We start from the raw sequence: 26,693 nt of genomic DNA, 5'->3' as shown, positions 1-26,693 counted from the left end.
AAAAAAAGGGTTGCAGTGTCTTCCACTAGCAGAACTTGGACTCCACCAGAAGCAGTGACACGTTGGATTAGGGAGGTGTCCGGGGAGTCTAATGGAAGGTCATCTACTCAGAAGACTCAGCATGCCTAAGCAGCAGGAGAAACCTCATATGGATATGGAAGGGGGAAAGACAGAAGTCCTGTGGTCTCTGGGAAGTGATAAGGCAAAGGAAGATGGAGCAGAGGAACCAGCCTGACAAAGTCCACATGTTCTTTAGGGAGTCAGAATATTAGCACTGGAAAGGCCCTAAGAGATCACTTTAGTCCAAGCAGCCATCCTTCAGAGGAAGAAGCAGCCAGAATAGGGGAAGAGCCTGGCCCCAAATCACACAGAAAGTTAATGATGGGGCTTGGCCTCAAACCCAGCTCTTCTGAGTCTCAGGGCTTCTGACTCCCAGACATTCTTCCCTGTTTCCACTTAGAGCTGAAGGGAAAGAGGGGTGAGTGTAGTCCTGATGATGTGTGTCATTGGGAGCATAAATACACCTTTGTTTCAGCCTTCTCTCTGGATTTCTCACCCAAGGTGCCTTCTATTATCAGAACTTGCCTGGTCCAAACTCAAATGGGCAAATTGTGGTGCTCAACACTAATCTGTACTATGAAAAAAATGGAGCTGAAAACCGCTTGAATGACCCAGGGAAACAGTTTCAGTGGCTGGATACTGTGCTGAGTGAAGCATTCCAAGATGGAAAAAAGGTAAATAGAAAATGATTTTTCTTCTTCTGAGAATGGTAGCTTACAGCCCTGGCTTCTTCCCATCCTTAGGACTTTTCATTCATTCAACAAACATTTATGGAGTACCTACTCTTTGCAAGGTTCTATGCTCCTGAGGAAGATGCAGATGAAGGGAAGGCATCATTCCTCAGAAGCAGCATAGGTGGTGCAGTAGACAGTGAGCTAGACTTGAAGTTGAGAAGAGTTGAGTTCATTTTCTGCCTTGGACACTTAATAGTTGTGTGACCCTGGGCAAGTCACTTAACTTTTTTCAGCCTCAACTTTTTCATCTGTAAAATGGAGATAATAATAGAATCTACATGCCAGATTTGTTGTGAAGCTCAGATCAGAAAACATATATAAAACACTTTGTAAACATAAAGTGCTGTATATTATTATTAGCTATTAGAATCTCATTTACAAGGGAATGGACCATCCTATACTTTAATAGAAATCTTTATCATTCCCACCATATGTTCATCAAGTTTCTACTCAAAGACTTCCTTTAGAAGTGGTTCATTCCACTCATAGGAAACTCGAATTATTAGGGACCTTTTTCCATATGTTAAATATGGTTCTTATCAATGTCTCCCCAATACCTAGCAATAGTGCCTGGCATATAGAAGGTGCTTTAACAAATAATCATGGATGGATTAATTGAATTTGTATGGATATATATCAAGATCTCTTTGTAATAACATCTGTTCAAGTTAAATTAAAAACTCTGGTTCTTAGTTTCCATAGAGTTTATGAATATTTACTTGAAATAGAGAAGGCAGAGAGATAGAGATTAAAGCCTATTTCTAATCTAACCACATGCCTTTCTCCACCACCATCCAAGGGAATAAAGAAGGAACACTTCCTGGTACTCCTCTTTTATTTTTTCCCCTTTACCCTGGATGCTTTCCGAGTCATTGTCCTGTAAAGATTAAAATTTAGGGGAGAGGGGGAGACTGAGGCAGGTAGAAATTAGTTTCTCTCTGCAAGGAATATATATTTTTTAGAGGTTTATTAAAGGTTAAAGATTAAGAATATACAAGTAAGAAACATGTGCCTAGGCCAGAGGCCTAGAAAATATAACCTCACATCATGGAAGAGACGCCTCTGCTCCAAACGGAAGTCCAAAAAAGGCCGAGCCCTTCAAAAGCCTTTGCTTAAATATCTTCTCGATCTCGGCCCAGGTGAGATTACAAGGCATTCTGGGGAAGTGGAGCAAAGGCTCATGGGGATTGTAGTCCTGTATTCGAGTCTATTTTTTACATCCCCCCGTGTGATCATTTGTGGAAAAATTAATTTTTCCCCAAAAGGATCATAAAAACATAATAAACTTAAAAGATTACAATAGTGTGAGGATAAGAGAAAAAAGAATAAAACCAATAATTTCTGAACACATTGACAAAAAGCCATTAGGGGGCAGTCCCCTTTGGCATAAAAGTATACATACAAATAAATGTTCAATCAACCACACCCAAAGTTCAATTTTGTGCAACTTGTGGTCTGGAGGCTTCTTCATGGTGGCTTCTCCAACAGTTCAGTTCTGGATTCAGAGAGGTAGCATCTTCCTTATCTAAAATTCTTCTCAAAAGGAATTTAAACTTTGCAATTTAAATAATGATATTTTTTTTACATTCCCCCGTGTTGTGGGTGATTGAAAGATTCAGAATCAGTTAGGGATGCATGGCTGAGGTATGAGGTATATGAATCAATTGGCAAGAGATATGCAAGGCTTTCTCACCAAAAAATGAGATCCATTTCCTCTTTGTATCTGGCCATGATCACTGTGAGTAGAAGGCAAATGAATTGAACAAGGTTAACAATTTTTTCATCTTTAAAAATACAGTAGTACAACTATGTAGATATCAAAATCCCCAAAATTCTCAATAGCCCAATTAATTACAATAGCAAACAAACACACTTTCATATTTCACATAAGTTGCTGTATGACATTTTTAAAACCTATGAATTGATGGACATTTGTCACAATTTTTACAAACAGAGCAATCCTTCAACCTTGGTATTTAAACATATTTTAAAACAAAGTAAAACTCATCTTGGGTTTAGAACATAATCAAGAAATCTATATATCATCCTGGTAGAAGTAAAGTAGTGAGCTGAAGAGCATAAATAAAGGAGTGCTCCTTGTTCTTGGAGGCTTTTCCCAAGGGTACAAATGCCCTGAAATTAACTGCCCAACTTCCATTCACATGTGGGAAGGTTGGGGGTTATAAAATACATTTCACTTCAGCTACTAGAATGGGCCTTACCTCGTGGTAGGGGCAGGCAAAAATAACCAGACTGTTAAAAAAAATTCCAAAATCATATTTAAAAAACCCTTAAAATCAAATCATTTGAGGTATTTAGCACATTACATTTTCAAAGGTTGTTAATACAATTATAACCAGTTCTGAAGTCCATCTATCCTCAGCAAAATAGAAAAAAGCTGTTTTTTCATATATGGGCTTATTCACAATAATATTTTTTCAACACAGTTATAGGGGAAAAACAACAGAATTTCAAAACTCAGTACATTCAAAATAAATTCAATCAACCTTCAGTTCACAGAATAATATTCAATCCAGTAATATATGAACTTAAAATCACAAAGTTAAACCTTAAACAAAAAATGCAATAGAATACAGAGATTTTTTAATAAACCATTGGAGTCTGAAATGCCTTAGAGCCTTTAGTCTCTTCAAAGTTCCTTGGGGTTGTTTTTTCTTGTTTGTTTGTTTTTAACTATCCATTTAAATGTCTATTGTCCGAAGGTAGAGTAGTAAAGGCTAGGCTAAGGGGTTCAAGGGATCCGTCCAGGGCCCCATAGCTGAGAAGCATCGGAGGCCAGATTTTAACTAGAGACCTCCCGTCTCTGGGCCTGGCTTCCAGTTCGCTGGGCCACCCATTTTCCTCCCCAAAGTTAAAGTTGAATCTTTGGGCTGAGTCTGCTCCCAGACAGGCAGGTAAAATCAATGAAATTGCCAGAAGAGTCAAAAATCCTTTTAAACAGCCCATTGCTATTAAGTTTCTGTTTGAAAAGATCTGTTTCTTCTCTTTAGTCTTTTCTGTCTTTCCCCTCTCTGATACCCCTGTGGCCAATACCCCCAGCCACGTGGAGGCTTAGCCTAAGGGAAAATCACCCGGTCTCCTTTCCCTCTCGTCTCTCCCCTCCACCCACGTGGCCAATACTGTTACCAGCTGGTCGCAATGAGTCCTGAGCGGATCTGCTCCAAGGATCTGGGTGATGAGCCGGCTGGGGTCACGCTTGTGGGTCTGGGGCGCTGAAATAGGCAGGCAGCGGCTGGTGAGAGGCCAGGAGCAGGAGTGGCTGCGGGCTTGGGCAAGGCCGGGACCAGGTACCAGGTGAGGAGGGTCAGGAGCAGAAGCAGGAGCCGGAGAGGGCTGCAGGCAGGAGCTGATCAAGATGGTTTTCTAAAGAGCATCTTGGAGAACCTTGGCTTTAAAAAAAAAATTCTCGAGAAGTTCTCATCCAATCTAATGGTCGCCAACTGTAAAGATTAAAATGTAGGGGAGAGGGGGAGACTGAGGCAGGTAGAAATTAGTTTCTCTCTGCAAGGAATATATATTTTTTAGAGGTTTATTAAAGGTTAAAGATTAAGAATATACAAGTAAGAAACATGTGCCTAGGCCAGAGGCCTAGAAAAAATAACCTCACATCATGGAAGAGACGCCTCTGCTCCAAACGGAAGTCCAAAAAAGGCCGAGCCCTTCAAAAGCCTTTGCTTAAATATCTTCTCGATCTCGGCCCAGGTGAGATTACAAGGCATTCTGGGGAAGTGGAGCAAAGGCTCATGGGGATTGTAGTCCTGTATTCGAGTCTATTTTTTACAGTCCCCAGGTCATTTCACCTATGACCTATGTTTGGAGTGTTCTCATGGGACATCCAGTCATGTGATGTAGAGCTAGCAGTACAGGGATACAGGAGATTCCCTTCACACAATTCCCCCTTTGATTCTTTGGGAGACCAGCATACTAAAATCTCCTCCCTTGGGATTTCTAGGAGATTAATATGTCAGGTCTCCCCAGTGAATCATTCCACACATAGAGCTTATACCTCTAAAGTTTCTCTTACTAGAGTTGTATAAAATATTGCACTTTACAAAGAGGGAATTTCAACAATTTGGGAATAAAAGGGAAAGAAAAGAGAAAGAAAACCAAAAGTGATTAAAAGGCGCATTGACAAAAAGCCAATTAGGGGGCACTCCTCTTTGGCATAAGAGCTTACATTCAGAATAAGTGATATGTCCAAGACCCTTCATTTCAGTTCATTATATCCCAAAGTTCACTCTGGCTCTTTTGATGCAATGTGTAGTTTCCAAAGGCTTCCTTATAGCACCTTCTCCAAAAGATCAATTTTTTTGATTTGTGGTGTTGGCAATTTTCTTTTCCTAAGATTGCTTTAAAAAATCTTAAACCTTGGATTTTAAGATAATTATACAACCCCCACTGAGGAGGGTGGTGACCAGTACTAGAATCACCCTGGGATACATGGCTGAATCTTAAGGTATATGAAATCAATTCTGAAAAGGAAACTACCCCCCCCCAAAAAAAACCCAATAGAAGAGAAAAAATTAAATTCTGGATAAAAATAAAAAATATATCTCAAAAATCGGTGTATATAAAATTACCAGTAAAAATATTAAATAAATCCATAACAGGTCCTTGAATCACCAGCAAGGCCCAATTAAAGTGATTTATGTACTACAAGCCTGCAGGACAATTGCAGCAATATTGCATTTACCCATCAGCAGCCAGGACTAAAGAAAATTGCCATAATATAAAAGATAAGGGACTAGATTTTGAAGTAAAAGGGAAATATGATTAACCCTTGTCTGGATTCAATTCTTGGGGATCTTCAATCTTGGGGTTAGGGGAGCCAAAATGGAAGCCAAATCAAGGTACTTGTAGGAATCTGGTACAGGGAAGTCCAGCGTCTGGATTTTGCAAGCAGTCACTTCCTTAAATCTCAAAACAAATCCTCTGTCTTGGTGTAGATCCTCAGCAATCTCACAGGGATTGTTGGTTTCCTTGATCTTGTGCTTCTTTGCACTGTGCAATGGCTCTTTTGTGATCACTTCTTCTGAAATCAGACACAATTATTAATTAAAGTCCCATAATACTTAACAATCAATGGCAGGTTTCCATAGTCTAAAACTTTTGGGTATGCATTGGTTTTAGGACTAATAGAAATTGTAAATTTATCCTTCAAAATAAAAAAAAAAAAACATTATTACTAATTCCATGTACTGAAGTACAAAAAATAGGAGATAGGAAAAAATAAAATATCCTATTGCAAATAAAAAGAACAATAATAATTTAAAAAAACAAGAATTCATAGTTCACATTCCATGTGACAATCTGTCAGTCAAACAGAGGCACAACACAAAGGTTTCTCACTGAAAAGCGAGTTCTATTTCCTTTCTAACTTGGCCATGATCCACAGTGTTAGGGTACATAATTTTTTCACCAGGTAAAAGCTTGTTATAAACAGTAGTATAATATCTAACACAGATTTTAAGAAGTACCACAATCCCCAAAATTATAAGCTATGAACTTTTATAATGGTATTATCTCCCATCCAGTCATAGGAGGAGGGAGTAATAAAGCAGATGTTACAGAACATAGAGTTAATAGCCAAAACGTAGTAACTGAAAGTGACATTGTGTAATGGAATAGTTTGGATTAGATTAATATGTAAACTTAAAAAAAAATTAAATCTTAAAACAAATAAGCAGCAAATACAATATATGTGACAAGATACAGTCACTCAGTGTCAATAGGAGGTAGCCTTTTTACATGTGAACATATATGGCTTCTCTTCTGGATATAGATATGTATTTACAATTGTGTTACATAGATTTCTCCACTATGGGGAGGGGATCAAACTGAAACAGTTAACATCAATAAGGCAGTGGAATCTGAAAGGGATTAAAATTCACCTCCAGATTCTTTGAGGTCCCTTCCCCTCCCAAGTACCATCATTAATCTAGATTCCTTTGGACACATTTCTGGCCACTTTGATCATTTCTCTGTGGTGAACCTCACAGTGATAATAGATTCCTTGGCATGGTGCATGGTCTGAGTTATAAATCACCTGATTACATTCACTGATCCTGTTAGAGGATCTGTTATTGTTATTATTATTTTTCAAGCTTCTTCTTTTTCTATTTTCTTGGTTCCCATTTCTATAATCCATAGCTACATGACCTTCCTTCACACAAAAAAAGCAAGTCATTGGTTGCCTCTTGTGTTCCTTTAAAAGAGCTATGACCTTTGCCTGTCTTACAGCTCCTTCTTTTAATTGTTCCTTTAATTTGACTATTTCTTTCCTTAATTTCTCCTCTAATTCAGCTTTTTTCCTTATTTAATCTCTCCACTAATTCAGCTTCCTCTATATCTTCCTCTTTATGGTCGTCAAAGAAATAAACCGCTACTCTCTTTAATGTATTGAGGTCCATAATGAACCAGTTAGGGCATTTAGTCATAATTTCGTAACAACCCTGCAGCATTTTTTTTTTACAAAATGTGTTCTTATGTGTCTAATATCTTTTTCCCTAGAAAGATCTAGGTCAAGATACCTGCATCCCAGTTCAACAAATCTGTCGATGAACTGAGATGGTTTCTCATTTTCCTCTTGCTTCAAGTCTTCGAATTTAGTCCAAGTACCTGGACTGTCAGAACAAGCCCTCATTGCTTTTAGTAATGTATTCCTAGCCTGACATGTAAATAATCTTCCTCTGAATTTGGATCCCATTTAGGGTCTTTAGTTAGCTAGTGAACAACCCCTTCTCCCTAGACCTGATTAACAAGAGAAAGAACAGTATTTCTTTCTCTTTCTGTTAGTAGAGTATGTATTTAATCTTTTATGTCCAACAAGGCCAGATTGTAAGACCTGTAAATGCTTTCAAACTTATTTATGTCTACAATGGGTTCATCTTCAAAGGAAGGCAGGTTTTTTTCCCTTCTCTCAATGTCTTGTGGAGAGAAAGGTGTATGATGTCTAATATTTACTAAAATCCCTCATTATAAGTGGAAACATCCCTTAGAGGGAACAGGCCTGTATTTGAGTTGTCTGTAATTACTTCTGCCTGAGTTGATGTTCAGGTTGGAGTTGAGTGGGTGGGGAAAGAGGAAGGGAATGATTGAGTGGGGAGGGAGGGACTGATCAAGAGGTGGAGGCAGGGTGAAAGGATTAGAAGTAGGGGCAGTTAGGAGAGTGGATAGGATTTTGGGAGTGGGGGTCAGAGAGGAGAGGAAGAGACCAGGTAGGATGGGTGGGGTTGGTCAGAGAAAGGAGAGTAGAGAGAGGAAAGGCAGAGTGGGGAGAAGAAGAGAAGGATGGTTGGCAGGTGGAAGAGAATGGTCAGAAGAAAGATGGGTGGAGACTGGGTAGCTGGGAAAGAAAAGCTATGCAAGGTAAGAGAGAAAATGAGCCAGGCAAGGCAAAGACTGGGTGCCACAAGAATGAGGGTAACTGGGTTTGAAGGTTAGATGGTAAGGTAGGGTAAACAGGTGGATTGAGAGGAAAGGAGATGGGAGGAGGTAGGAGGTCAAGGAGAGTCTGATATAGTGGGACAAGTCAAAGGGGTCGAGTCCTGGTTTGGATCAGTAGGGGGAAGAAAAGCTTCCTCACAGGCAGGGTAGGAAGACGACAGGGTGTCTTTCTTGCTAGATTTAACTAGTGATTTAAGATGAAGAACTGAATGTGTTAAGCCAGAATGGTCTGGATCTAAAGAAGGAATAACCTCCTGGCTGTAGGACAATGAGGGTAGTTTGTTAGGGTTTTCAGAGTCAATCAAGCTATTTTCAGTGGATTTTTGTTGCATTTTCAAACATATTTGCCCACAGGAGCCATTAGGCATAGTCTTTAGAATTCTTATGGCCAATGGTCAGTTTTAGTTTTTTCAAAACTTTAAAATCAAAAGAACCATACCTCAGTCAGCTAAAGGATTTTATTGCTCATGTTTTACACAATTTATTTGCTTCCTTCTTTGACATACCACGTTCTTTTGGAAAATTAGTATCACTCCAATATTTCCCATAGTTTCTAGTCTATTGACTCTGAATTTAGAAGAAAAATTTCTAGCCTTTCTGTCCTAATCTGTCTGTTACTGTCAGGGCTTAGTAAGAAGCTATTCTGACTATTGCTGAATGGGCAAGTCAAACAAATGAAAGGATCCTAAAACATTAAAAAAATTTAAGACACAACTTCCTTTAATTTTATTGTAGAAAGCTCCTAGACTAGAAAAGGGTTAAGAAAGCAACTAATCAAGGCACTAGTAATTATTGCAAGGCAATAGTACCAATAATAAATATATATATTTAGAATAATAGTTATTATTTTTTAAAATTATGTTTGAAATAATGAATCACTGAATTAGCAAATTTGCATATTTGATTAATTAATATTGCATTGAATTAGTTTGGCTTAATTTGGTTTTGTTCAATTTCATTAATTTGAATTCATTTTATTTAATTCATTATTATTAATTTTTAATTATTAATAATTCATTTATTCAATTTAATTCAAGTCTGTTTGGTATATTCGATAATATTTAATTTTATTATTTAAAAAAAGTTTTAAATTAAGTTGCTTACAGTTTTACTTCTTGCCTGTGGGTGGTGTTACACCTGCATGTACTAGCTGCTGTGCACTTTTAGCCACAGCTGAAAGCATGGAGCCTCAACCCTCTGCTGGGAGATCAGGATCCAGTGCGTGGCACAGGAGATTCCCTATGTGGGCTGGTGCTTCAGACCCCACCCTCACAGCCAGGAGTGTGGAAGCCCCCTTGGCTTAGGATTGTCTTTGAAATCAGGCAGGGATGGGGGTGAATAGTGTGGGTGGGGCCCAAAGTCCCCTGCTCTGGGGTGCTTGCAAAGGTCCTGCCTGGGGGCTGTGCAGGGGACCTGTCACCACCATGGGTCCAAGAGCTAGCCTCATTTCTGAGCTGAAAGCCTGTAGCTCTCCAATGGTGGTGGTGGGGTAGCTACGTTCCAATAGGGTCAGTGGGAAGTCAGGGGATGGAAGCTGGTAGAGGCCCATCTCACCAGGTGGGGTCGGCAATGAAGGGCTATGAGGCTCTGCTGACTGTTGCTAAAAGCTGGGCTCACCAAGCAGGTGTTGAGTCAGGGTTGGCTACTCAGCTGTCCCCAGGCACTACTCAGCCCTGAGCTGCTTTGAGGTGGTGATGGTGGTAGTAGTTGGGGGTGTTATCTCACTCCTCTGCACAGCTCCAAGGGAATAGGCAGTGGGTGGCAGCAGGGATGGGGGAAACAGCAAGTGGTGGCAGCTTATCAGTAGAAGCAAGGTAGCCTTTCAGCATGTGCAACTGGGAAAAATATGAAAACCAGCTTTGCAAACAGGGAAGGGAGCAAGACTAATCTAGTTTATTCTATACTAAAAGGCTTTCTGGAAAAGAGGATTCTTTTCCCAAAACTTCAGGTCGTCATCTGTTAAAGTTAAATTAAAGACTCTGGTTCTTAGTTTCCATAATATTCCATTAATATTTACTTGAAATAGAGAAGGCAGAGAGTTAGAGACTAAAGTCTATTTCTAATCTAACCACATGTCTTTCCACATGGCTATCTCTCTCAGCCACGGGCCTCCACCACCATCCAAGGGAATAGAGAGGGAGTACTTCCTGGCACCCCTCTATTATTTCTTCCACTTAACTGTGGATTCTTTCCAGGTCATTGTCCCCAGGTCATTTTACCTATGACCTATGTTTGGAGTACTCTCATCTGATGTCCAATCACATGATGTAAAGCTAGCAGTCTGGGGACACAGGAAATTCTCTTCACACACATCCATCCATTTATCAATCTGTTTCTCTATCTGTCTGTCTGTCTGTCTGTCTGTCTGTCTATCTATCTATCTATCTACCTACCTATCTACCTACCTAACTACAGCTTCTTCTTACTGGTCCTCATTCTGCTGCCTGGGTCCATGCAAAATCTTCCTAACAGCCTCTCATATACTCATATACACACATATAATTATAATTTTTACTCCTACATTTTTTCTTCTCCAGACTAAATAGTTCATGGTTCTTCAGCAGATCTTGGCACGACATGGGTTCGAGTCCCCTCATCATCCTGGCTTCCTCTAGATGAGCTCAAACTTCTTCATGTCTTTCCTAAAATGTGGTGTTTAGAGCTGAACACAGTGCTCCAGAGGTAGTTGGACTGGGACAGAGTGCAAGAGGATCAGTCACCCTCCTCATTCTCGACCATGTCATTTTCTTAAAGCTATCCAAGACCACACTGATTTTCTTTTTTCAGCTACAGTGTTGTGGCATTCTAGGCAAGTAGGTGATACAATAGGCTGAGTGCAGAGACTGGAATTGGGAAGCCCCGAGTTCAAATCCTGCCTCAGAAGCATACAAATTTTGTGACCCTGGGCAGGCCTTTCAGCCTCAGTTTTCTCATCTGTAAAAGGGATAATACTACCTATTATCTATGCCCCAAGAGGTGTTGTGAAGATCAAATGAGATGGTGATTCATGCTGATCTTGAAGTCCACTAAATCCTCAGGTCACATGGACAGTTGTCCATTCCTGGATAATAAGACAGATATGTGCTGGTCCTCTGACCACTAAGTGGCAAGTTCAGAAAAGGGAGAGGTCTGTAGGAAGAAGCACCTTCTATGTACCAGACACTAATAACCCTTTTTACAACTGAGGAAACTGAGGCAAAATGGTTAAGAGTCACACAATTAATAAGTGTCTGAGATCAGACTCATCTTCCCAATTCCCATCCTAATATTCTCTCCAGTGCTCTGCCTCGTTGTCCCAATGTACTGGCAATTCCTCCCAGAATCTCAAAGTTGGAAGGGACATCTGGTCCAACCCATACCTGAAGGGTCTATGACATCCTGAATAAGTGGTTCCTCAGTATCCACTTGGAGATCTCCAGGGATGGAGGAAGCCCATCCCATTTTATGGCTTTAAAGGAGGCCCAGGATATCAGCAATCAGAGAGAAGGAGATTCGAGGAGGACAGAGATGTCTCTCTGAGTCTTCTCCTTTGGCACCCTGGATAGCCTGAACCCTTTCTTTGTCAGGTGTATATCATTGGGCACATGCCTCCCGGCTTCTTTGAGAAGACCCGAAATAAAGCCTGGTTCAGGCCCAACTTCAATAAACGCTACATGGAAATCATCAAGAAACACTATCGTGTGATTGAAGGGCAGTTTTTTGGTCATCACCACACCGACAGCTTCCGGATGTTTTATGATGACAAAGGCAAGCATCATCAGGGTGGTTTAAAGTTACATCTTCTCTCTTCTTCAAATAACTTTCCCTTGAAAACTACAGGGATGTCTTTGGCCAGGGAATTGCCACTTGCAGGTTTCTTGTTGTTGAGTTGTGTCCAACTCTTTATGACCCCCTTTGGGCTTGTCCTGGAAAAGATGCTGGAGTGGTTTGCCATTTTCTTCTTATTTTCTCATTCCAGCCTATTTTCTAGATGAGGAAACTGAGACAAACAAGGTGAAGTGATTTTCCCTGGGTCATCCAATGATTAAGAGTCTGAAGCCAGATTTGAACTTAGGAAGAAGGATCTTCTTGACTCTAGGCCTGACACCCTATCCATTCAGGTCCCAGGATTTTCCTATATTTCAGTTCCATAAATTAAGCCAACATATTAAGGACATTCTCTTTGTGGAGAGTCAGGCGAGGTGATGGGGAAGGTACACAGATCAGGGAAGACTTGGGCCCTACCTTCATAAAAGATGAAGTCAGATGGGAGAATAAGATATATCTGCAGAAATACATGACAGATGTGAGGTAAACCACAATAGAGTCCAGGGGGAGAAAGGTCATAACTGTGTGGGGAGATCAAGGGGTATTCCTAAAAGAATGAGCATTTGAGAAGGGTTTTTAAAGGATGAGGCACTTCATTGAGAAGAGACAAGAAGAGCGTAATCTTGTGGTAGGGGACCATATGCCAAAGGCCTATATGGGGGATTGCAAGTAGTTCATCTTGGCTATAATTTAGAGTCTATAGAGATGAACACTATGACATCTATATACAGATACATCTACAGATCTATGTAGAAATAGATGATCTACATGTAGCCTATTGAGACTATCACTATGACAAAACTGGCAAAGAAAGGTAGGGGAGAAAATCAATTTAGATTAATTGAAAAAAAATTAAACACAAAAGGAAAGTGTATAGAGAGGGGCTAGATTTTAGATGGCCTTGAGTGTGTGTAAGAAATTTGAATTGCATTCATATCTGGCTTCTTCTATAAAGATAACCCTGTCAGTGTCATGTTTCTGACTCCTGGAGTAACACCCAAGAAAACAACCCTTCCTGGAGTAGAAAATGGACCCAATAATCCTGGGATCCGAGTCTGGGAGTACGATCGAGCCACTCTACGACTTAAGGTAAAAACATGACCCCACCTAACTTAATTTAATTCAGTGCAATAAGCATCTTTTTTTAACCTTACCTCCCATCTTAGAATCAACACTGTGTATAGGCAGGAGGGTGGTAATGGCTAGGCAATGAGGATTAAGTCATTTGTTTGGGATCACCCAAGTAGGAAATCTCTGAGGCCAAATTTGAACCCAAGACCTTCCATCTCTAAGCCTGGCACTCTCTCCACAAAGCTATTTAACTGCCCCTAAAAGAAGCATTTGTTAACCACCTGCTTTGGGGGGACACACTTGTGTGTTCAGTGCTTGGATGCAAAGGCAATGATGAGAAGGGGCTTCCTTTCTACTATGGAGTGTACCATGTAAACAGACAAGTTAACAGACCATAAGACCATTGAAGGAGGGAAAGGACACATATGGGGAATCAGGAAGGGCTTTCCATAGGAGGTGGCACAGGAGCTGAGCCTTGAAGCTGGGATTCTAAATGGCAGAGGGTGAGGAAGGATTGTGTTCCAAGCCTGGGAGACAACTTGTGCAGGAGACCCAAGCCAGGGGTAGAATGCCATGTTCTGGGGACAGCAAATAGTGTAATTTGGCTGAATATAGGTTGCATGAAAGAGAATAATAAGTAATGAATGTAGGAAGAAGGTGGGAGCCAGATTATGAAGGGCTTTAAATTCCAAGCTAAGAAGCTGGCATTTCCATTTAGCAGTAGGGACCTCCAGAAGGCTTTTGAGCAAGGGAAACACATGAACAGACCCGTGCTTTGGGAAGACTATTTGATAAGTCTGAGGACAGGTTGGAGAAGAGAGAAATTAGAGGCATGAGACTAATTAAGAGGCTATTACAATAATCCAGGAGAGATCATGAGAGCCTGAATTTGGATGGAAGTCACGTAAGCATAGGGAATGGGACGGATGCAAGATATGTGGTAGAGGAAAACTCCAAAACCTGGTAATTGGGGACAGCTAGGTGGCTCCATGGATTGAGAGCTAGGCCTAGAGATGGGAGGTCCTGGGTTCATATCTGGACTCAGGAACTTCCTAGCTATGTGACCCTGGGCCAGTCACTTAACTCCAATGGTCTCACCCGTGCCACTCTTCTGTCTTAGAACTGACACTAGGACAGAAGTTAAGAGATTAAAAAAGAAAGAAAGAAAAAGGACTGGCAGCTGTGTGAAGAATAGATTTGAGGGGAAGAACTTGAAAAGGGGAGATCAATTGGGAAGCTATTAGAATTGTTGAGGCAAAAGGTGATGAGGCCCCAAATGTAGAGTAGAGAGAAGGGGTCCCATACAAGAAATGTCAAGCTGAAGCAAGATTTGGCAAATGACTGGCTGTGCCAGATGAGTGAGAGGGAGGAGTCCAGGGTGACCCTGAGGTTTTGACCCCGGGTGTCTGGAAGAATGGTGGTGCAAGTTTGAAAAAGGAAGGTTTGTGGGGAGATGTACAGAGTTTGTTTTGAACAGATTAAGTTTGAGATACCTTTGGGGCATCCATTGAAAAATGCCTACTAGGCAGTTTGTGATGTGTAACTGGAGCTCAGGAGAGAAATTAGGACTCAGTGTCAGGGTCATTTGGCCTAGAGTGTGCAGGCTCCATTCTTTTCCCTTTTGTTGCAAATCAAGACCTGTGCCTTCTTCCCATCCTGTGGTGTTTCTTGCTGTTCTTCATGCCTTTTGAAAGGAGCTGATAATGCTGCAACATTTAAGGTTTGCAAAGCACCATACACACATAATCTCATTTGATCCTCACAGTGACCTTTGTGAAGTAGGTGCTATTATTGTCCCCATTTCATGGGTGAGAACATTGAGGATAAGAGAGTTTGAGTGGATTTGGAGTGGAGAGAAACCCTACCAATGAAGTCAATTGAAAGCTGTTGTTCCCCTCCCCCCAGTCCTCCTGTCCCTTGTGATCAGAGAGCCCTTCTAAAGGGACTTCCAGCTGGGTTCTTCTAGCTCAGATGATGACCATCCCATCCCTCTGTTCTACTGCTCAAAGGGGATCCTCAATATCAAAGCTCAATCGCTTTGACCACCATCAGCCCCTTCTGGGAAGCAGCATGGCCAAGAGTGTGCAGTGCTGGTACATAGAATGAGAGAGTCCCAGTTTCAAATTCTACACAGTGCCTGGCATAGTTAACACTAAATAAATGTTAGCTGCTATTATTATTGTTATTTCCACAGACCTGTTGAGTCTCAGCATTAAGTGCTACAGACATTTGAGGGGGAGTAAGTGGAGGAGAGAGATAGAGGTATTTGATTACTCAGTCCTTCACCAGCTGATGGCTGACTTCTGCTTCTGTTCTTGTCCCTTCAGGACATGGTGACCTATTATTTAAATCTCACCCATGCCAACCTTCATTCCCCAAAGTGGAAGAAAGAATACCGACTGACTGAAGCCTTCTATGTCCAAGATGGCTCGGCAGCTTCCATGCATCGGGTGTTGGAAAAGATCGCCTCGGAGAGCCAGTTTCTGCAGAAATACTACAAGTTCAACTCTGTCAATTATGACCTCAGGCCTTGTCACCGGCACTGCCGGGAAGAGCATTTGTGTGCCATAAAGGAGGTGGACTTTGCAAAGTATGAAAGGTGCATCAAGCAGCTCAGCTCCTCTTGTGGACTGCCAGGGTCCCTGCTCCTCTTCTGTGTGATGATGGGGTTTCATCTGATCAAATCTTTATGAGACTGTTATGGAAAATTATCAGAGTCTGGTACAGGAAACTCATTCAGCACTTGGGATGAAGAAAGAACTTTATTATGCCGGACTCAGAGGGAGGAGATCATATATTCCCGATGGGCCCTGAGTATTGTTGATATAAGCATTTTTATATTCAGAAAAAAGCATTCCAACATTCTATGGCATTTAGTAAATAGCATCGTGTGTCTCTTGGTCTGGTGGGGAATAAGTGTCACAAAGCTGCAGTTTGGTTACAGAATAGAAAGCCTTGTCATATTTGCACCTGGCTGTCTGGAGAAGGAAGGGAGCTGGAGGGGGTGGCTGTCTGTCCTTCAGGCTGAATTTCTTCATCACAAAGACTTTCCCAAATTCCCTTAATTCTTGTGCCTTCCCCCTGGTGATTACTCCAATTCATCCCATATATATCTTGCACATTCATATTTTGTATGCTTTCTCCTTCATTAGACTATGAGCTCTTTGAGAGCAGGGTCTTTGTATTCTCAGTGCATGGCACATTGCCCTGTTTATAGTAAATCATTTTTTTTTCTTTTTAAGCTTTACCTTTTGTCTTAGAATTGATAACTATCAGTTCCAAGGCAGAAGAGTGGTAAGGGCTAGGCAACTGGGACTGACTTGCCCAGATTCACACTGCTAGGAAGTATCTGAGGTCACATTTGAACCAGGATCTCCAGGATTAGAATTCTATCCACCAAGTCATCTGGCTGCCCCATAATAGGTTTTTAATTAATGCTTATTGACTTGGCTCACTGACATGCAGTCTTTCCCAATTCTCCCTCTCCCAGTACCTCCTTACTGTCTCCTCCAAAAACCCCATTTTCAGATGAAAAAAGAGATTGGTCTAGATTAGTGTTGTCAAACTTGAATAGAAAGTGAGTCACTGATATTATTTAGTCATACTCTCATGTCCAACTCTTGAATGAACTTGAACCCTTGACCCCATGGACCATAGTATGCCAGGCCCTTTTATCCTCCACAATCTCCAGGCTCTCCAAGATCCTGTTTGTTGCTGTGACACTATCCATCTCATCCTCTGCTGTCCCTTTTGCCTTCAATCTTTCTCAATGTCAGGATCTTTTCCAGTGAGTCCTTGCCTTCTCATCATGTGGTCAAAGTACTTAAGCTTCAGCTTCAGTATCTGATCTTCCAGGGAATTTTCTTGTTCAGTCATTTTTCAGTCATGTCCAACTTTTCACCACCCCCATTTGGGGTTTGTTTTTTGGGCAAAGATACTAGAGTGGTTTACCATTTCCTGCTCCAGCTCATTTTACAGATGAAGAAACTGAGGCCAACAGGTTTCCCGGCATTACACAGCTAGTAAGTATCTGAGGCTTCATTTGAACTCAGAAGAGATGTCTTCCTTACCCCAGCCTGGAGCTGTGTTCACTCTGCTCAAACTGCTCCTTCCAGTGAATACTCTGTGGATTAATTTCTTCCTTTAAGTAATATCCGTAGGTAAGGGTTGCTGCTAATTGCACATTCACTTCGTTTTTAAAGTGCAGTGTTCTCTGTCATATTTTTATTTATTTTGTTAAACATGTCCCAATTGCACTTTAATCTGGAGAAAGTGACCTCTGAGTTCTCTTGCAGTTCTAGATGGCATTTTATTCTAAAAGGTCACACCTGTGACGACATGCAGGTTCTGTAGCCCAGGTGGCTTCTGGTGGACAAGGTCTCCTGGAATTATCCGCCTGAAGAAAGGGACTCAGAACCAAAGACCCAACAAAGGCCTTGAACTTGATGAACTGCACACCCGCTACACGGCATTTCCTTTCACACAAATTTCCTTTCACAATTAAGCGGTTGAGAGTGGAGCCAGGATAGGTATCCGCCCTTTGCTGCGGGGAAATCTGTGACTCCTCCAATAAAAGTTCTCCATAAAGGCACGTGGAGCCTTAAGAACAGACAACAGCTGACCCGGCTGGGGAAGGGAGGGGCTCCCGGGAGCCCAGCCCCATACTGGAAGGAGGTGGGACATAGATGACTCCGCCCTCTGGAGGCGGCCCCAGAGGCGAGAAGGCTGTATCTCTCCCCACTTCAAGTCCGCCCTCACACGAGAAGGTGGAAGGGGTGTGGCACTTGAAAAGAAAAGGAGGGAGGGGAGGCACCCGGCAGAGAAGGGGAGGAGAGGAAGAAGGGAAAGGTATCCAAGGGAAGAAAAGAGGAGGGTACGGAAGGGGCGGAGCGTCGCAGGTGATAGGACGGGACGGGATGAAGGGGCGGAGCGTATCAGGGGATTGGAGGAGACTTTGTGGAAGGTGCCTTGCAGGCAGGGGATAGGAGGGGACGGGATGGAAGGTGTAGGGCGAGGCGTCGCAGGTGATAGGAGGTGATGGGATGGAAGGGGCGGAGCGTCACATGGGATAGGCAGGGATGGAGTGGAAGGGGCGGCACAGAAGGGGTGGAGTGTCGCAGGGGATAGGAGGGGACGGAATGGAAGGGGCGGGGACACCCTTCTCCGACGGCGTCCCGAGAGCGGGAGTGGCGCCAGAGGAGGCGGGAGGAAGTGGGGCCATGCCGGGGTATCCCCGGGTCTGCCGTCTCCGTGACCTGCTGCTAACGGCGCTGGGCACGGGCGCCTTCGTATTGGATCTGGGTGCAGACCTGTGGGCCGCGGGCCAATACGCCCTGCAGGGCCACTTGCTGTGGACCGCGCTGCAGCTGGCTTCACTGGGCCTCGCCTCGGCCGTCTTGCAGCTCTTCAGCTGGGCCTGGTACCGTGGGGACCCAGCCGGCTTGCACCCGGGCCCGTCCTCAGGCCGCTGGCTCGCGTTCCTGCATTTTCTGCACTTGGGCTACCTGCACAGGCAAGTTCCCTCACCACCGGGCAGCGTCTCAGTTTCCCCGTCTGTCAGATGACAGTCGGGAGGCGTTACATGACACCTTTAGGTCCTTGTCGGTTCTAGGCAGGGAAAGGACACTAGCATTTATGTACTTAGCGCCTAGTAATGTGCTAGGTACTGATTATTTTCTCATTTGGTTCTCAAAATAACCCTGAACGGTAGGTGCTATTATGATCCCCATTTTATGGTCAAGGAAATTGAGGCATACAGTGCTTACGTGATTTACCCAGGGTCACACAGCTAGAAAGTGTATGCAGTCTAATTTTAACTCGGGTCTTTCGGCCTCCAGGATTAACCCTCTATTCAGTCGATATATATTTATTAAGCCCCTGCTATGTACTAGATATGAGACTAAAAGCTGGGGATACGAAAAGAGGCTTCCTGCCCTCAAAAGAGCTCACAGTCTAAAACAAGCCTAAATACTTGCTAAACAGGAAATAATTAACTGGGGCAAGCCACTGGAATGAGTAGGGGCTGGGGAAGGGTTCCTGTAGGAGGTGGGATTTTAGTTGGTTGGTACTTAAAGCCAGGGAGGACGGTGGTCATAGCAGAGGAGAGAGAGGGTTCCAGGCACAGAGGACAGCCAGAGGGAAGGCCCAGAGCCAGGAGATGGAGGGTCTTGTGTGTGGACCAGCCAGGAGGCCAGTGCCAGTGGATCATAGAGTACATGGAGAGGGGGAGTAAGGTCTTGTAAGAAGATGGTAAAGGGGAGGGGGGGGGGGGTCCAGCCTATATAGGAATTTGAATGTTAAAAAGAGTATTTGGTATTTGTGCAATTGCACCACCCAGTTTCCTCTAAATTCAGGATCCTCAGGAAGGCCTCTTGTCCCCAGTAAAAACTTCACCACTAAGGATTCATTTTGGGGACTTCCCTTTTGAAAGGCAGGTGGCGACAAGGGGAGCAGCTAGGCAGAGCAGAGTGGCTGACAGAGTTCAAATGTGGCCTCAGACACTTACTAGCTGAGTGGCCTTGGATAAGTCACATAGTCTCTGCCTCAGTTTCTTTAACTAAAATAGGGATAATAATAGCACTTACCTCCTTGTGATGATCATATGAAATATGTGTATAGTACTTAGTTTAGGTGTCTTGACTCTTGTGACTCCATTGGAGTTTTCTTGGCGAAGATACTGGAGTTAGCCATTTCCTCCTCCAGCTCATTTTACAGATGAAACAGGGTAAACTTGCCCAGGGTGGTCACTCAGTTTCTGGGGCAGGATTTCAACTCAGACCTCCCTGACTCCTGGCCCAGCACCCTATCCTAGGAGCTATATAGCTGCCCCAAATATAATGGAGGCTATCATCTGAAGATAAGCTTGAGATTAAGCACTTCCCCCAGCTCTTAACTCTAAGCCTTTAGTAGCTTAGATTAGATAAAGGGTTTATATAGTCATTATCTTCTAAATCCTTGTCATTAAAAAAAAAATGTGCCTACTGCCTGCAATTTACCTTGGGAAGGAGGGAAGGGAGACATGAAAGGAGCTATAAAGCTGGGGGGAGGGAGGCTGAGAAGTTCTACCTGACTGGGTGGGGACCCTCCTGAGGTGCCCATCCCAAGTCAGTGCTCAAAAAGGGGTCTGTCTCTGTACCCGGCTGTCAGTCATCCATGTCTGCACTTTTTTTCTCCCTCCCCTTGTCCTAAAGTGACTTGAAGTCTCTGCTGTACTAAGTGCCTCGCACTAGAGAAATGCCAGTTATTATTAACACAATATTAAAGTTGGGACAGACTTGGGTGGTCCCTCCCCCATCTCCTTCACTTTGCAAGGCCTAGAGGGAAGAGGGACTTAAACTCAGCAGGGACTGACCCACTGGGCCCAGACCATCATTCTTTCCCAGGAGTGGGCAAGGTCTGGCTGCCAGGCGGCCTTGTGACTTGGGTGGTCTGGTATGTGAGAGGGGAGCTGCTTCCTGCTCTAGGGGATCACAGAGACTTCAGGGACTTGCCTGCAAATGGCACCCTTCCAACTGTGGGCCACAATAGCGGCACCCTTGGGGGCAAGGCTGGTTGAATAGAAAATCCTAAGTAAAGCAGCTGGGAACCACAACAACAGTCGGGGCTCAGTGTCAAGTGATGGGTTCAAGGTCCTCTTTTGCTCTTCATTTGCTCTGTGACCTTGGGCAAACCTCTTCTCCTTGGTGAGCTTGGTGGTGAGTTTCTAGGGTCACAACGCTTCTCGAAGAGAGTTCTCAGGCGCTGGAGATGCTCCGGAAGGGCCTGGGACATTACAGGCTCTTAAATGACTGCTTGTTGATTTTGAATTGAAAATGTAGTGAAAACGGTCTCTGGGTGGAATCATTCCTGGAAAAGGACAAAACTCACTGATTGAATCATGAATTTAGGACACTTCCCTCATAGGCCAGATAGGCCATGGCTTCCGAGAGAACCTGGAAATCCCACCCGGGGCCTTTTTGACTGAAAAAAGGCAAAAACAACCTACAGAACTGTTGTCTCTCTGTGGTGTCTGGATTCTGCCATTCACACCTTACTTTGCATTCACTAGAACCAGGCTCCGGAGGAGTTGAGGCAGGAGATTGCAAAAGGCCTTGCTAGCTTTTTTATTTAACCTAATATTTTATGTAGCTCTAGTAGCAGACCAGAGGCAGGCTGCGAGTGCCTACCGAGATGATAGGCCTACCTGGGTCAGGCTACACAACTGGAGGAGGCCTGTGGGCAGTTTGGGGCATCACATTTTTAGAAAGGCTAACCAAGATGGGGAGGTTGAAGGAAATGAAGATGTTCCCATTGGAGAAGAGCAGACAGATGGGGACAGGTTAGTATGTGAAACTGCTGAAGAGGGAACAGACTTTCCTTCTTGGTGCCAGAGTGCAAATCTAGTGAGTGGGTAGAAATTGCAAAAAGGCAAATTTGGAATTGATGCAAGGAAAATTTCACAAAATTCAAGGTAGCTGGGTAGCCCAGTGCATGGAGAGCCAGGCCTAGAGATGGGAGGCCCTGGGTTCAAATTTGACCTCAGACACTTCCCAGCTGTGTGACCCTGGGCAAGTCACTTCACCCCTATTGCCTAGCCCTGACCACTCTTCTGCCTTGGAACCAATCACAGTACTGATTCCAAGACGAAAGGTAAGAGTTAAAAAAACAACTCACAGCTACTGCTTATAGGTATTTTTGCCTTTTGGGTGTGCATAAAAAGATATCTAAAATTAGTTTTGATGGCTCTGAATATTCAATAATTTGATCATTTCAATTGAGTATTAATATGAACATTTCTATCACTTTCAATTGCTAATATAAAAACAACCACATATGATCATCAAATGTTTTCTTTTGCCTTGAATGGTGAGAGGAAAAGCATGAAGTAGATGTACCTCAGCTAAAACTGGCCACGGTTAGTTATCAATTAATGAGTTAATTAACTTCTCCCCGGGCAGGCCTAGAAGGAAAAGTGTCATTTGTCCTAAAACTTGTCATGGATCAGGCCGGCCCTCCTGCTCAGAGGACACAGGCAAAGCCCGGATTCTCCTGGGGCAGCCCCGGGTTTTGGCCTTTTGTGTGTGTCCGACCTCTCTGGCTTCTGATCCTCAGCACAATGTTTTTCAGTGCATAAAATGGAATCCTTAGCATCGTAAAGGAAGCCAGCTCCAAACCCCTGCAGGTGTGGGGCCCGGGCGCTCTCCTGGCAGCAGAGGACTGACTTGGCCACTGTCGGTGCCCTGTGCCCTGCCAGGTGTGTCCGGGCCCTGAAAGTGGGATTCTCCCTGTGGAGGCAGGACGAGCCGGCCGAGGTCGACCTCGACTATGCCAACTTCATTTCCATGGACATCAGCATGCTGCGGCTCTTCGAGACCTTCCTGGAGGCCACGCCGCAGCTCATCTTGGTGCTCCACATTACCCTGTGTATGGGCAGAGTGGAATACTATCAGTGTGAGTGCCAGGGTGGGCCCCAGGCTGGGCGGTGAAGGGGGGGAGGGAGGCTCATTTCAGGGCTAGAGAAAACATCTCAAAGTATCACGGCTGTTTTGCTTTAAGCTTTAATGCTGTCTCCAAAGTCTCAGTGCATCAAACAGCTTAAAGCTGTTAAAAGACTTTCGGGACATTCTGTATAAAAAATAAAAGCAAGGTTATCTTTTTAGAGGAAGAGCCTGGGCAGCTAGGAGTGCTAAGGAGTGTAGGGCACAAGGCACAGCCTGGGCAAAGGCTTCGAGAAGAGAAGGAAGGCCAGGGTGGCTGGAGCCAGGCTAAGTGTAGAACCGAGAGGCTTGTCCTGACTGGAGCGGTGAGCGGAGGAGTGCCAGTCTGGCCTGCTCTGAGGATGGACTGGAATGAGGAAAGACTGGAGGCAGGGAGGCCAGGATGCCACTGAAATGGTCCAGGAAGGAGATGGCCAAGGAGGGGACAGACAGGAAAGAGGGGGAGGAGATGAATAGGAGGGAATGAGGACGACCCTGAGGTTGCACCCTGGGTAAGGCTGGGTTGTGCCCTTGACAGAAATAGGAAAGTTCATTAGTGGGACGGGTTTGGGGAAAAGATCACGGTCTTTCAAGATGTCCATTACATGTGATTGGAAAATACTCCCAACGCCCCCTGGTGCAGGCCCTCCTCAGCTTTCTGGCTGGTCTCTGCTCACTCCAGGGCCCTTCCAGAGCAGGTCCGACTGTCACCGTCCTACCCAGGACTCTCCAGGAGCTCCCTGTTCCTGCAGTTAGACAGGAAGTCTGCCTTTTAACTTGGCTCCTTCCTGCCTTTACAGGCTTCTTGGCCTGACTCCCTTCCAGACAGTGAGTGGGTCCAGTGACACTGGCCTTCTCACTGTTCCTCCAACAGGAAACTCCATCCTCTGACTGCAGACATTTCCCCTGGCTGTCCCCAGGCACTGGAATGCTCTACTTCCTCCCCTCTGCGGGTCCTCCTGGATCTCAGTGCCTTCCCTCCGAGCCTGCCCCAGTTTATCCTGGAGAGACCTTATCCGTACGGTGCTTTGTACGTCGCCTCGTCTTGGTTTCTTCATTTTTTATGTCTTGGTAGCCTGGTGCCTCGCACGGTGCCCACAGACAGCAGATTAAGGAAAGCTCTTTGGCTTGACTTGATGTGGGGCGAGAGGGACTGGGGTGGACGTAGAAGCCTTGAGTCGCCTGCACAGACCTGGGAATGACGAGAGAGACAAGGGGGTCTTGGGGTTTTCGGAGGCCAAAGGACCCGGATGCTGGCCAGTCTGCCCAGCTACAAGGGCCTTGTGTGGCAGGCCTGGGGCCGGGAGCCATCAAATGAGCACAGCAGCGCGTACAGCTCAGCCACACTTCTGTGTTTGGCCTTTAAAACGGGCCACCTCGTGGATGGCGGAAGCTCAGGGGAGCCTGACGGAGGGCCGGGATATACCCGGGTTACCCACAAACCCACACGGCCCTCGAGGAAAGCACTAGCTGCCGAGTGCTGCACTGAGCGCTGGCCTACCCAGGCACACGGAGCTTTTCTACTACAGGCAGAATTTTTTGGCGATAAGGGCCAGGCAGTGGGCTACGACTCGCCCAGGGTCGCACAGCTGGGAAGTGGTCACATTTGAACCCAGGACCTCTTCTCTCTAGGCCTGGCTCTCCATCCACTGGGCCTCCCACTGCCCCACTCCCAGGTCTTCTGATGAAGTCTGTTAGCCCAGGGTCAGAGGGCACGAGTCCCAGAGAGCCAGTTCCCAAACAGTGCGTAGAACAGATGGCAAACTCTCAGGGGCGTGGAAGGGCATTTCATTGTTTGACCTTGTTAATGGAACTTCATTCTTTCTCTTGGTCTGCGGACACCACGAAAAAATTCATTGTTGTTCAGCCGTGTTCTTCGGGGCCCCAGAGAGCACAGCATGCCAAAGGCGTCCGCGAAGCTTTCTCAACAGATACCCGAGTGGTTTGCCAGTGCCTAGAGGTTAAGTGGCTCGCCCGTGGCACACGGCACGCCTGGCCAGGGGCCGAGGCCCAGCACCCGGGGAACGCACAGGAGAGGCGAAACGCACTCGGGAATGGCAGTCAGCAGGTTTTCTTAGAGAATGGAGGCGAGTTGGCGAATGATCTGCTGGCTGCCGTGTCCCGGCCAGCCTCTCCCATGCCGTTCTCCGCTGTGCCGGGGGCCTTGCCCATAGCCCAGGGATGCCCCGGGCCGAGCTCACGTCTCTGGTCTTCATGCTTTACAGGGCTGGGCATCGGCACGTCCTTCCTCTGCACTGCGTGGGCCTTGCTGGATTATCACCGGGCTCTCAGGAGCTGCCTTCCCACCAAGCCTCCCCTGGGCTACCTCTCCTCCGCCGTCTATTTCCTCTGGAACCTGCTCCTGTTGTGTCCACGCATCCTGGCGCTGGCCCTCTTCACCACCGTCTTCCCGTGGTACATCGCTGTCCACTTCCTGACTCTCTGGCTGGTCCTGCTCCTTTGGGTTTGGCTGCAGAACACGGACTTCATGCCGGGCCCCACCTCCGAGTGGTTGTTCCGAGGCACGGTGGCCCTCATACTCTACTTTTCCTGGTTTAATGTGTCCGAGGGGAGGACTCGAAACCGCAGCATCATCCATTTCAGCTTCCTCTTGATGGACAGCGCCCTCTTGGGTGGCACGTGGCTGGCACACAACGTCCCATTTCTGGGCTCCTCCCTGTTGCCTTGGCTGCTGCCTGGGGCCGCCCTCTGCTTCCTGCTGGGCCTGGGGCTCCGTGGCGCCTACTACCAGTGGCTGCACCCCAGCCGCCAAACGGCAGCTTTAGACGAGGGGGATGGGCGAGGCCTTACCCTCCAGGACTGGCACCAAAACCGGCGAATAGCCAAACTCGCCCAGAGCTTCTTCCCCAGAGCGGTCCCTGCCAAGAGGAGGGGAGTGAATGGTGCCGTCTGAACTGGGAGGCAGGGGCTGTGCTGGCTGTGCCTCCCGCCAGCTGCCACCAGGAAGGGCAAACTGTCAGTGTCACCCCAAAGTGCCTTGTGAGCCCCATGTCAAGGCCACACAAAACTCCTTTTCTGGAAGATTTTTGTTTTTCAAGAAGGAAACACTTTTTCGTTGTCCCTCCTGTCTCAACTGGGGTGGGGGGAAGAGGTGCTGCTTAAGTCCCAAACAGGGAGTTTGATTCATTTTGCACAGGGCCAAGATTTATTAAAACCTTTAAAATGTGCCCCGTCTCCTCAATATTTTACTAAGCCACAGTAACTGCCGACTGCCAACCTTTTAGGGCTTTGGCCCAAGACAGACCAGCTAATGCACACAATGTAGTGGCCTTTGCACTGGAAGAAAGGACCCAGGAAATGGCATGAGAATGGCAAAAACAATGACTTTATTTGGGGGGATGGGAGATGAACAACCAAAGAAAGAGGCTGAGGCTCTTGGGGGGCTGACTGATTTGTGAACTGACCATCTGGGTTCGATTGTACCCAAGCCTGTATCCCACCGACCCAGGGCTTCCTTGTTGCTGGCTAGCAACAAAGGCGACCTCCGACCACCATCCATGAGAACAGTGACTGTGTGCCATCTGTGGGTGGACCCCAAGATGGGCATGCACGGCACTCTTGCAGCCTGGTCTCCAGGCCCTAACACTTCCCTCAAGGGGGCTGCGAAGACTTAGAGCTCTGCACATCTGTGGACAGAAATGGCCTCTGGAACACATTATGCCTGAACCCATCTGTCTTGTTGGGAAGGGAAGGCTCTGTCTACTCCAAGGAGGAGCCTCCCAGTCTTTCTCAAGATGATCCCCAACGCTGCTAGCCACACCAGCACATGGGGCCGAGAGCTGATGCGCTACACTTTTTCAATGTGAGGGAGAACTTTAGAAGTGGTGGAGTCCATTTCCATTTTCTTTCTTAAAAAACAAAACAAAAAAAAAAAAACAGACCAGGAAATAGGACTGGAGAGGGAAACAGAAAGAGAACCCAAGTCTCCTGACTCCCAGCAAGGGCTTAGCCACCTGGCCTCGGTGGACTGTCCCACTAGCCTTTGCCCTCAATATTTTCCCTTAGGTGAAGAACCTTCTTGGGTTTTAAACTCCCCTTTAATAACTCAAAACTCCCTTTTTAATCATTATTTGTGGAT

The 26,693-nt window shown here is 45.2% G+C and overlaps 2 protein-coding genes across 2 annotated transcripts in view; both read left to right on the top strand.

Annotated features, from left to right (window-relative positions):
* LOC100020072 (acid sphingomyelinase-like phosphodiesterase 3b) overlaps window positions 1-16,006 on the top strand; it is a 42,832-nt gene extending 26,826 nt beyond the window's left edge. Inside the window, exons 5-8 of the mRNA XM_007491457.2 lie at window positions 562-734; window positions 11,828-12,008; window positions 13,024-13,157; window positions 15,467-16,006. Of these exons, the coding sequence (XP_007491519.2) occupies window positions 562-734; window positions 11,828-12,008; window positions 13,024-13,157; window positions 15,467-15,832 (854 nt within the window). The 3' untranslated portion in view covers window positions 15,833-16,006. The remainder of the gene's footprint in view (window positions 1-561; window positions 735-11,827; window positions 12,009-13,023; window positions 13,158-15,466) is intronic.
* A 2,074-nt stretch (window positions 16,007-18,080) lies between these two features.
* Window positions 18,081-25,782, top strand: XKR8 (XK related 8). Its single transcript, XM_001372696.5, has 3 exons — window positions 18,081-18,651; window positions 22,372-22,568; window positions 24,820-25,782. Exons 1-3 carry the CDS (start codon window positions 18,218-18,220, stop codon window positions 25,506-25,508), a joined length of 1,320 nt encoding a protein of 439 aa, XP_001372733.4. The 5' UTR covers window positions 18,081-18,217; the 3' UTR covers window positions 25,509-25,782.
* Window positions 25,783-26,693: the final 911 nt, after the last annotated feature.

This window comes from Monodelphis domestica, chromosome 4 (assembly GCF_027887165.1).
Source record: "Monodelphis domestica isolate mMonDom1 chromosome 4, mMonDom1.pri, whole genome shotgun sequence".
NCBI classification, from domain to species: Eukaryota; Metazoa; Chordata; class Mammalia; order Didelphimorphia; family Didelphidae; genus Monodelphis; species Monodelphis domestica.
The sequence above is the reverse complement of the archived record's forward strand: the minus strand, read 5'-3'. Positions and strand labels throughout refer to the sequence as shown.

Excerpts from the sequence above, each read along its gene's own strand:
- XKR8 (XM_001372696.5), top strand. The coding sequence starts at position 18,218 with ATGGAGTGGAAGGGGCGGCACAGAAGGGGTGGAGTGTCGCAGGGGATA. Across the intron at positions 18,652-22,371 it reads CACTTGGGCTACCTGCACAG|GTGTGTCCGGGCCCTGAAAG; the intron begins GCAAGTTCCCTC and ends GTGCCCTGCCAG. Across the intron at positions 22,569-24,819 it reads CAGAGTGGAATACTATCAGT|GGCTGGGCATCGGCACGTCC; the intron begins GTGAGTGCCAGG and ends CATGCTTTACAG.